The 12,619-nt window shown below is 36.2% G+C and overlaps 2 gene segments (V, D, J or C); both read left to right on the top strand.

Annotated features, from left to right (window-relative positions):
- The first annotated feature begins 5,601 nt into the window (after nt 1–5,601).
- LOC118241038 lies at nt 5,602–6,113 on the top strand. The segment is given in 2 exon segments: nt 5,602–5,660; nt 5,770–6,113. Coding segments are annotated over 2 exon segments (387 nt in total).
- Nucleotides 6,114–12,052: 5,939 nt separating this feature from the next.
- On the top strand, nt 12,053–12,543 carry LOC118241196. The segment is given in 2 exon segments: nt 12,053–12,109; nt 12,236–12,543. Coding segments are annotated over 2 exon segments (351 nt in total).
- The last annotated feature ends 76 nt before the right edge of the window (nt 12,544–12,619 follow it).

The following is a 12,619-nucleotide window of genomic DNA, read 5'->3' as shown; positions in this document are numbered from 1 at the left end:
CCAAAACCTTCTACATGATTCAGGAGGGTATTTCTATTTGTGTAACCCATGACTGGACACTTATGCAGTCATAGTCATTGGAAATCATTCTGTAACTCATTTCGATATGGTACATCAAACTGCACCAGAATTCTGTTGTGAAAAGAAGGTATGTGGCTTTTAATACGATACTGTGGTGTATATTCATACATGGACTGACTGAAATTGCTGTTTCAATATGTTTCTTCACAAGAAGTCATTATTCTAGTGGTTCAGAAATTATTTCTCACAACATTACAACAGAAACATTCATTAAAGGGCTCTCTGAGCTGCAGAGCTAGAGGTGCAGCACTCCAACCAGTGTTTTCAAAGTCATCAAGTTGTCTATCTCTCTATTATTATTTCTGGCAACTGCAAACTGTCTTAATCACTAAAATAACATTACTTCAAAACATTATTTATTTATCAAATAATCATTTAAAATGTTAAATCTTGTTAATGTTATTATTATTTAATTAGTCTTAGTAAATGTATATAATTTCCTTTATAAAAAGAATATATTGTATATTCTGTTTGTTGGTGTTTGCAGATGTTCATTCTGTTGAACTGATCCAGTCATCCACTGTAGTTGTACAGCCTGGAGGATCATTTACCATCTTTTGTGAATTCTCTGGGATGTGACTCTCTAACTACTGCCCTCACTGGATATGACAACTTGCAGGCAAACCTTTAGAACACATAGGATATGGATGTACTAGTGTAACAAATGTAAAGGATTCACTAAAGAGCAAGATCAGTCTTTCTGCTGATACTACAAGCAACAAAAGGTTTTTAAAAGGCCAGAACTTTGTCAGAGGACGCAACAATTTGTAATTGTGCTCGAGAAGCACAGCCATGAAACCTACCATAGTAGTGTTAAAAAATACTTCCCTAATGAACAGCCACATGACTTGTTACTTGTTTAATAACCATTAGGAGGCACTCTGTCACTATTCAGTATTCACTGGAAGGGAACAGATAGCAGAATATCCACAGAGCGTGTAACGTCCCAGAGATTCCATGGCAATGTTTAGTAACAACACCTTCAAAAGATCTTATATACATATTGCATAATTAATTAATTAATGTTTACGTCAGCATTCATGAAGGTCCTTTAAACTTCTTAATGAATCAAAATAGAATTGTGTAACATAGTTAGGAATTTATGTGATATTATTTGGTTCATTTATTTTTTTGTTTCTCACTTTGTTACCTAGTGCACATTGACTTCCACTCAATTATATAATGTTACAGTGTTGGCAATAAATGTGAATGCAAATTTCAATGTGAATGAAAACTCCTTTGCTCCATTTCTTTTCTGAAAACAAACATTGGATCTGTGTTTGACGTGAAATTAAAGAAGTTACATTTTTATGCAAATCTAACCCCCTATATCTGCTGAGAGAAGAAATGTCCACTGGTCATCTTGAACAGAAGTCATGTTCTCTACACTTGTAACTTTTGAGTTGTATACTATACTAATTAAATATTTTCTAGTACAGTACAGAGTGCAGTATAGACTAGTAGAAAGTGCAATTTGATGTTTTGACAGCAACTGATTGTCACCTATTTTAAAACATCTTATCTGTTCACAGGTTCTAAAAGTATTGTGCTTATTCAGCCTCCTGTTATGGTTGTTAAAGCAGGGGAATCATTTTCCATTCCCCGTAAGGTACTCAGCCACAGGAGAGGGGTACACAAACTGTATACGACACTCAGCAGGACAACCAATGAAATGGATTGACTTTTTCCACAGTCTAAAGTGCAAGATCAGTTTCTCTGCAGACACCTCAAGCAACAGTGTATTATTACAGGCCAAAACCTTAAGACTAAGCATACCACAAAGTACCAAGAGGCCTACACAAAAATCCCCAGTGCAAAAAGCTCACACATATTTGCACGCGCACACACACACACACCCACACACACACACACACACACACACACACACACACACACACACACAGACCTTACATCAGTTCTAACTGTCCACCTTAATAGTGCCAATTTATTAGCTGGTTTAATAAATATACAGTTAGAGCACATTAGAGACTGTAGCCCATCTGTTGTCATGCAGGTTTCTTACCAAGGGAGCACTGATTATTGTTAACATGGCAGTGAAATGGAAGTGGCAGTGTAGTGGGTGTTGCACTGGTAAGAGTGTCAGATAAATACAATAAGAAAAAGACAAAAAAATATTTAGATTTTAATTCTGAATCACCAATTTGAAAAAAAAAAGCACAAAAAAGTAAGTTTTTGTGGGTTATAGCCATGAAAATTATTCATTCACATGTGTAGTGAGATATACATATGCAAAGCCATGTACATGTTAATTAACATTGAATATCTCATTCCTGTCTGAATCTGAATTACAGTGACTGCTTGCGCTGAACTAAATACTCCATTCTATAGTGAAGGAAAGTGATCAGATTGCAGTGCCATAAACAGCCAACAGGACTTCCCAAAAATGACTTTAATGTGCGTGTCACATATGTCTTCTACACACAATATATATTTCATTAAACTCACTGAAAGACGTTTATCATGTCATTCATTGTCATGGACTTTTTATTATAATATGTGTGTGGATTTGGTGTCCTCATATTTGTACGACTTTCCTAAGTTACCATGCAACTATGATCCATTTGAGGAGAGGATTTCAGAGGATCAGGTTTCAGAGGATCAGTAAAACATTGGGCAAACGTTTTAATATATTGCATCATAATGAATGAATGAATGAATCAATCAATTCATATTAATAATATTCACCATATGTACATCAACATGACAAACACATAGTCAGCTGACAGACATTATTACATATCCCTGTTTGTGGGTGTCTCGTGAGCCTTTAGTGGTCCATCACTTAAGCCTCACTACAGAGCTGGAGTGACAGTGCTGTCCACAGCAGTCCATCAGCTCTGCAGAGCACAGTAGAGTAGCTCCCTCCAGTTCATCTTCAGCACAAACCATGCTGTCTGTGGCACTACTGATGTTGATGCTAACCAGGATATTCAGTGAGTTTATTGAGTTTAAGAGACTATTATCATAACATGCTAATCTACATTGTGTGACTGTCCTTTCTTTTTTTTCACAGGTGTTCACTGTGTTGACCAGACACAGCCCAGTTCTTTGAGCGTCCGACCTGGCCAGTCAGTGACCATCAGCTGTAAGGTCTGCAGGAAAAGGTCTGGAAAGGGTTGCCTATGTAATCACTGGTGGAAGCTTACACTATAAAGATTCAGTGAAACCCAAATTTACTTCACGAGACACTTCCAATAGTGCAATAACACTGCAAGGCCAGAATCTGGAGACTGAAGACACAGCTGTGTATTACTGTGCTCAAAACCGTCATCTGAGTGGTGGGAGTGTACAAAAACTGTGGAGATCTGTCATTAGCACAGAGCTATCTTTATAAGAATTTGGTACTTCATTGCTTTTCTGTGTATTCCAACTGTGTGTTATATTACCCTCAGCACCCGTTAGCCTCTGTTTGTTTTACCCTTCGTGTCGTGTTTCCTCCATTTAATAAACTGCCTGCTGCAATTGCAGTCTACCTCTGCCTGTTCCTGTCGGAAGCGTTACACAGTGACACTGAAATGGCGGAGGCAGTGTAGTGGGTGTTGCACAGGTAAGAGTGTGTCAGTGAAATAAAATAAGAAAAAGACTTGTGAATTACCAAGTAAAAAGTAGCACATAGGTGGAATAATTTTGTGCACAGGAAAATTATTCATTCATGTGTAATGAGTTATACATGCACAATGCCATATACATGTTTATTAATATGAATATATCATGCATTTCTGAATCTGAATTACAGTGACTTGTATCTCACATTAGCAAAGAGCTATGTTTATAAGAATTTGGTAATTCACTTATTTTTGTAATGTTGCATCACAATGACGGATTGTTTCATTTCTGTTACTTTAGCACAATAAAAAGGCAACTTATTAATAAAGTAATAAATGTTTCAGTTCAGTACTTAAATCTTGATGCATGAAGAAAAAAACCTTAATGTTAAAGAAGGCATTTTGTGGTTTTTGTTTTTTTGTTTTTTTTCATTGAACTGAGGCTTGGACTATAAAATAAGCACAATATATAGGTGTTGTCAACTTTCCTTGTAACACTTGAAATATTACATTATAAATAAAGGGGAGGGAGCAGTGCTAATGACTGTCATGATAAGATGAACCTAAGACCATAAAAGATCTACTCAAAGATCACAGGAAAGGTAAAGAGACAAAACCCAACCAAAACAAAGGACACACGCTCAAACCACAAGGATAGTGATGGACTGGAAAAAATAAAAATGCTAAAAAATGCAATTGTATTGGATTATATATGAATACATCTGATAGAATTGCACATATTAAAATAGGGAATTATCTGATTGTGTTATAGGCTATAAACATAATAATTGTCTCAGAATAAAAAACTTGCTTTCTTCTGTCCACTTTTGGTGTTTCAAGGCAGAGAGGAAGGATTAATGCAAATTCATTTAGTTGTGAATTTGCAGGATACGAGGGGACGAGTCACGTAAAAGTGAAACATACTTTTATTATGACACAACTCAACACAACGAAGACATAGCACGCAAGCTATCGGTTAAATTTCAACAATATTCACATTTAGACAAGAGACTTATATACACACACTAATGATACACAATGAGGAGCAGGTGTGAAACGCAAGGAGGGCATGGCCATACAGACGAATACACACACACACACACACACGTTTGGGTGGAGGGGCCACACCGTGCCAGTTGTCCTTATAGCACGTGATAAATCATTAAATTCCCAATTTTAGGAAAGGGGGAGCAGGTTTACCATCAGGGCACAAGCAGCATGAGTAAGTGTTCTGTGTTCTGAGTAGCGACCTGAGCCCGGGTCACTTATTCATGCACTCTTATACATTCAATAATAATACATTACACTGAGTAATACCCTTCTTGGTTTGGTTCATTTCTACATAGTATACCAGCACATATGATGACCTTGTATGTCCCAGTTCTGGTCATGGAATATTCCTGTACTGCACATTTCACTTATGCCAAAAAAACATGAAACTGCAGGAGCAGTATTGTGAACCAGTGAGATTGATTTCAAGCTTTTTGGCATTCTCCAAAAAAGACACATTTATCATACTAATAGTTTAGTTCAGAAATTTTCATGTATTCATTCATCAAGTTTTCAGACTATAATTTTTTCAGAAAATTCCATCACTAGGACTTTAGATTACTGGGACAAGTGTATTGTGTTTTTCATTTCGTAAACATCCTAAGATTAATTCACTTATAGCAAGGAGAAAGTAGCAGTCTTATGCAGATATCAATGAACAACATGTCCTAAATCTTGAAGTCGACATTATATTTATATTTATTTTCATGTTTCTAAAAACAATTGAGAAATGTCAATAAATGGCTTGCAGACAGTTACCCTGGAAGTGACAAATTTGATAACCACACATCCCAGTGTGTTTGTTATAATGATGTTGGACGGGATGCACTATATGCAAATCCTACCTCTGTCCCTCTTACAAATGGTCTGTGGGTCTGAACTGAGCTAAGCAGTTCAGTTCCATGTCATAACCAACAACAATGCTCTCATCATTACTGCTGCTGCTGGTAACAGCTGCTTTCTGTAAGTGTCTCAGGTGAATGACTGTATCTGAACTGGAAAGGAACATGTTTTAACTCAACATGTTTGTAGTAATTATTTTATAACATGTTCTGTTATTGTCATTCGCCAGGTGGTGTTGGCTGTGTGGAGCTCACTCAGCCAGCCTCTGTGGTGGTCAAACCTAGAGAATCATTCTCCATCTCCTGTAAGATCTCAGAGTCAAGTTACTGTATTCACTGGATACGGCAACCCACTGGAAAAGCTCTGGAATGGCTTGGCTATCTGTGTAGCGGTGGTGGCACTAAACTCAAAGACACAGTGAAGAATAAGATCAGTTTCAGCCAGGACACATCCAGCAGCACTGTTTTTTTAAGAGGCCAAAACTTTGAGATTGAAGACACAGCTGTATATTACTGTGCCAGAGAGTCACAGCATTACACATATACAGCAGGCCTGTACAAAAACAACCCCTGACAAATATGGAACAAAAAATGTGATAAAAAAAACAACCCATGACATCACACTGCTTACCTGTTCATCTCAACATACACAACAGATTATTTTCCTCCTGCTTTACCTTTGTTGTTGACTTCAATATCAACTGACTAACATATACATTATACATTATTTTACAAATACACATTTTATTAGTTATGCACTATGGCAAATATTAATTTCTAATAAATATTCTTTTAGTGTTTCTATATTGCAAATTCACTACACAGGACCACAGATGAAGAACAAGAGATTACATTTACATTTATAGCATTTAAATAGTGTTTTTAGTGTCTGTTGTATGGTTGAAATCCTTTTATTTGTTTATTACCTCTGTGCTCTGTACGTCTATATATATATATATATATATATATATATATATATATATATATATATATATATATATATATATATATATATATATATATATATAGACCATATATATATATATGTATGTATGTGACCTTGTAGTATGGTTTGCATTGGTCGCATTGATCTTATACTGCATGCTACTACAAAGACGAATATGCATTATACAGTAGGTAGCAGGCTATTTCAAACATTGCCATTACCTTGACGTACTGTATTCAGTTTATAGAAGGAATGAGCTCCAGAAGAAGTGGGAGTTACTTAGGATTCAGTATACTCATTATAAGAAGTCTGCACATTCGTGAAGCAGTGAGAGGCTGGTGCACTTACACAGGCGCAGAACATTCGTGTCATCCATCAGTAGTATGTTTGGTGTGTTCAAGTGCAAATACACACTAGCAACAATGGGCGATGGATGGTGATCATGGGTTACTAGTATGTGACGTTACTTCTTCACTGGAAAAACATTTGAAATGTCTTAATGTTTTGCTATAATGACATATACATTTAAAATGAACAACAAGGAGTAATAGAAGAGCTGATGAGGAAAAAGCAAGCCATAGGACAGAACACTTGAAGTAATCATCATAGTCACAGGGCCAGATACAAAATGAACAAAGTATGTGAAAGTAGGGAGAAATTAAAAATGTTTTAAAAGTAGATTTGTATTTCATTGAATGTAAAGAAATCTAAATATAATTTCACATAATAAATAGGGAATAATGTGAAAGTCTTATAGGCTTATAGTACATAATTGTATGTATGTTCTGTTTCATGTCCACTAGTGGTGTTTTGAAGCAGAGAGGTGTGATAAATGCAAATTGATGTTGCCCTTATAAGAGGTGATAAATCTTTCAGCTGTACATTGCACGCCATACTGCCTAATGTCATTGTGGTAGTTGTGAAAAGAGGAACAAATATCCACTATGGAGATAATTGTGAATGTGTTTTTAATAACAATGTTTCTTCAAGGTGAGCCAATGTTCATCATCAATATCTGAATTACCTTAATTTTTTCACAATATTTTGCCATATTTACAGGATTTTGTTCTCACAGGTATTCTCTGCCAGACATTTACCCAGTCTGAAGCTGTTGTTAAAAGACCAGGAGAATCTTATAAACTGATCTGCACAGCATCTGGATTCACGTTCAGTAGCTACTGGGCAGCTGTAGTCAGACAGGCTTCTGGGAAAGGATTAGAGTGGATTGCAACTATTGGCACATCTAGCAGTCCCATCTCTTATTCCCAGTCAGTCCAAGGAAGGTTCACAATCTCCAGAGACGACTCCAGCAGTCAGCTGTATTTACAGATGACCAGCCTGAAGAGTGAGGACACTGCTGCATATTACTGTGCTAGACAGACACAGTATGAGAAGACAGAGGAAGAGCTGTAAAAAAACCACATCCTCACACATCTTCACACATCCTCATTGTACATGAAAGATCCCTCGGACATGGAGCCTTAGAAGTGCATGTATAGAGTAAAGATAGATCCTTATATAATACTGGATGTGAACCAATCTAGAAATAGGTACTGAACCTTCTGCAGCTTCCAATATTTAATTTATTGCTAAATTAAATCCAGTCAGACCTAAACTGTAAAATATTTTAGGTCAGGCCAGTTAATCATTAAATAAATTCCTTCCTTTCTTATTTTCCAGTGCTTTTTTCATGCAGACACATTCAAATTTTTAGCATTGGTTAATCTTTGTTCCTTCTGTTATATTGAAGGTGAAAACATTCTGGAAGTGGAAACTGATTGCTTGAAGTTTTTAAAATCTCAGACATTATTCCACTTATTTACAATATCATTAAAAAATGACATTACTTGAACAACTGTAATATGTAATTGTGTTCAATAGAAGTTAACTTTTGAATGCAAACTACATTAGATAGTGCTAATGTTCACATTTTAGCTAAGGGGGTGCAGGTTTAAAGTCAGTGTACATATTATTCTCTTTCGCTTCTTTATGCACTCGTCACAGATTTAAAAATGAACAATCAACAGAACTCCAGATTTCTTTAGGATTAAAAATTATAACCATAGAAAATTTATAAAATAGTTCAATAGCAAAATCAATAAGTATAAATATGCCCTCCTCAAATGATCTCAGGTCTTTCATTCTGCTCTCAAGTAAATGTTTAATATATTGATAAAATATGAATAAACAAACAAGAAGTTCAGAGTATCACTTTGAAATATATTTGATGATTAATGATGTTTTAAATAATGGTTAGCAAAACACCATGATTGCAACCCCGAACAGAAAATTCCTCAGTTACTTTTATATAAAGGATATGCAACAATTTGAAGCAGGAGCAAAGCACTAGAGCAAGATTCATTGATTTTAATATTATTGCCCTTTTTTTTCATTTTTTAAAACATTTCTCATTCTCACTATAAAAACTTGCAGTATAATAAACAACACCACTTGCAGTATCATAAACAACTCCACTCAATCTCTTAAAAAAATGGTTTCATTTCTTTCTCGTTTAGTAAATAGTAGTTTCAGTCCTGGATGTAGCAGCTCCTGTTTTCCTGAAGAACAGAAAATCCCACCAGTACAACACAAAAAATGTTTTCTACATCTCCACAGCTGTCACTGACAGCAGCATCCCGTAAGTAAATTAAAGACAGTTCACAGTCTTGAATGTCACTAAAATGGAATCCATTTTGATTGAAAGTTATTTTTAGCACATTTATTATTATTATTATTATTATTATTATTATTATTATTATTATTATTATCCACAATTTATTTATTTATTTAAAATTCACAGTGTACTTTACGTAACAAAGATGAGTCACTTCATAACAGCTCACATCTGTGTGTCAGTGCCGATAAACGTGCAGACAAAAAGCAGCAAGCAGCAGTGTAGGTCTCCAACTTATATGATTAATGAAAGAAATTAAAGTGAACCAACTACAACAAAAGGAGACAAAATAACATACAATGACCGACAATCTGTACTGCAAACAGAACAGGCTTAAATAAGGCATAAGAAAATTGCATAACAGCCTCTAGGTGGTGTGGCGAATGAGGGAACACACACCACCTGAGGGAGGCATGACACAATAGAAAACACAGACACATGTAAAACAAGAATAACAAAAACAAAAGCCACATGCAGAGCCACCACCAAATGTCGTAGGCTATGGCAGGGGGGGATACATCACACAGCAGATTCAAGGAGCTTAACAAAGTCTCACCAGAATAGCTCCATTAGCTGTAAGGTCTCACAGTCAGTAATTAATATAGTTTGGATTCCAACACCTGCAAAAAAGGCATTGGAATGGGTTGGATTTATGACTGTTGGACAGCAGATAAAATCAAGAAACTAAAAAAAAGTTCCATGGCATCAGTCTAACCTCATCTCCTGCTGAGGTTAGGTGTCCGGAGAACTTTGTGAAGGTGTCCTGTCAGGTCTCTGGATATGCTCTCAGTGACTACGGCACATGCTGGATCAGACAGCCACCAGGCAAAAGTCTGCAGTGGATTGAGATCATATGGGGTGGAGGATCCATAGACTATGCAGGATCCTTTAAGAGTCGCTTCACCATCTCCAGAGACACGAGCAGTAATGTGCTCTTCTTAGACATCACTGGCCTGCTGCCTGAGGTCTCAGCTGTTTATTATTGTGCAAGAACAGCCACAGCAGTACAGCTGAGGCTAAGGTTAATACAAAAATAAATTTTTACAGCTGTTTTATTTAGAGTTATCACATAATCTGCATTATTTAGGAAGCATAGATGATAGACTACATAGGAAAACAGTCACTACAAGTCTCATATTAATATAAATAAGAAGCAATTATATGTATGTTGTATATAAGAGACTTTGAAAAAAGTATATTATTGAAATACATAAACAATTCTGAGATTTGCTGAGGCTCACTGAATGTAATGTTCCAGTTATTTACATTCTGTGCTAACATACGGTGCAGTGGTAGCTCAGCAGTTAAGGTGCTTTACTGGTATAGGTTGCTTGCTGGGTCAAGCCCCACCACTGCCAAGTTGCATCTATTGGCCCCTGAGCAAGACCCTTAATGCTCAAGTTGTGCTCAGTCATAATTGTAAGTTGCTTTGGATAAAAGTGTCAGCTAAATGTCAATGTACTCATTTTGATAAACCACTAGGACTCATCCCTCACTGAAAAAGCAAACAAATGTAAAATACTGTTACTCTCAGTGTTGCATTTGTCATATCTTTGCACTTTCCACCAATTTTTCCAGGTTTCCAAATTTCTTTTTCTCTTTTCCTATAATTAGAATAATGGACTGATGTTTTATAAAGGATCTCCTGGTATTTAGTCATTAGTTACAGTATACTAAACAACTAGTCTCTATAATAAAGTATAATAAATAATAATAAATATCTAATAAAAATATAATAAAAAATAATATATATTTTTAAAATGGTCTCACTTGGATGACAAGATAAGTAAAAATTAGTTTCAGTCTTGGATGAGGCAGTTCCTGTTATCCTCTGACGAACAGAAAAATCTCATCATTGCAACACAAACCATATTTTCTACATTTCTCTATCTCTAACTGACAGCAGCATCACATAAATTAAGTAAATTAAGTAAATTAATTACATACCTGTACCCACTTCCATTAGTACCAGCTGCTCTCAAACAGCTATGGGGAACGTGGTACTTTACTCAATTAGACCTATGCAGTGCATATAATCTAAAAGAGTGATGAATGGAAGACAGACTTTAGCACATCTTCTGGACACAACAGTATCTGGTCCTTCTGTATCACTGTCTTCTAGGCATATATCAACGAGGTCATAAATGAGTTTCTGGGTAGATCCTTTGTTGCATATTGCATTGATGATTTTGATTTGTTCCCTTTCCTTTGACAGACAAGTGCATGATATGTGTGCAGTCCTTACCATGCCTCTGACTGACCTGCTCTGCTGATATAACTCTTGAAGACTTCAAAGTCGCTTTTGCCAGTGCCCCTGTATTGCAGCAGCCCAATCCCATCAAACCCTTTGTCAAGGAATTCATTGCAGTGGCTGTCATTGTAGTTGCTGATCTTTGCCTACAAAGGGTTCAGTGTGACAGGCTCAACAATTAGCATGTGCTGGATCTGCCAGATTCCTGGGAAAAATACTCGACTGCATTAGTTTCTATTATTCTGAGAGTAGCAAGAGCTCAGTCCATGCAGTACAGGGCAGGTTCACAACATCTATTAAAACTATGTTACAAACCTGATTGTGATGAAGTTTATGATTTCAAACTTTGAAGATGGTTCAAATGTAGACCTGCAACCCTGTAGAATCATGAATGTTTAATTTTATTAAAGAGATTCGGCAACCAAGAATGAGTTGTTTTCTTTGTACTTTTTAAAAGAATGACTGTTTTTTTTTTCTCTCAAAAAGCAGCTTGCAGTGATATTGTACTTGTCCATAATCCATGTCTAAAATACCTTTTTCTTTCATGGGTATCCAGATATGCAAATACAAATTTCCCACCTCAATCACTCTCTATTTAGGTGTTGAGGCAGTTAAGCTCTGGAGAGCAGAGATCACTCCAGAACAACAACACAACCATGTTCTCCACACCTCTTCTACTCATGCTGGCAGCTGCATCCTGTGAGTTATTGATTAAATCATTTAATTTGCTGCAATTGCAATCCTGTTTTGATTACTTATTAAATTCAAGTTTGAAGTGTAATATTTTTATTTGTAGTTAATTGCATCATATTGTTTTATTTACAGATGTGCATGGTGAAGAACTGACTCAGCCTGCTTCCATGACAGTGCAGCCAGGCCAGAGTCTGTCCATCAACTGCAAAGTCTCATATTCTGTTACTAGCTGGGGCACATCTTGGATCCGACAACCTGCAGGAAAAGCCCTAGAGTGGATTGGGTATATCTATAGTAGTGGGAGTACAGCTTACAGTGATAAATTAAAAAACAAGTTCAGCATCTCTAGAGACACTGGCAGTAACACAATAACATTACAAGGACAGAATCTGCAAACTGAAGACACAGCTGTGTATTACTGTGCCAGAGAGTCACAGTAAGAAGAGCTAGTGTTTACACATTACAAAAACCTTGTGAGTTTGGTTTGTGATGCACTCTCAAGGCAACCATTTAATC

This window comes from Electrophorus electricus, chromosome 1, assembly GCF_013358815.1.
Source record: "Electrophorus electricus isolate fEleEle1 chromosome 1, fEleEle1.pri, whole genome shotgun sequence".
Taxonomy (NCBI): Eukaryota; Metazoa; Chordata; class Actinopteri; order Gymnotiformes; family Gymnotidae; genus Electrophorus; species Electrophorus electricus.
Note: the sequence above shows the minus strand (reverse complement) of the source record. Positions and strands in the feature narration are given on the sequence as shown.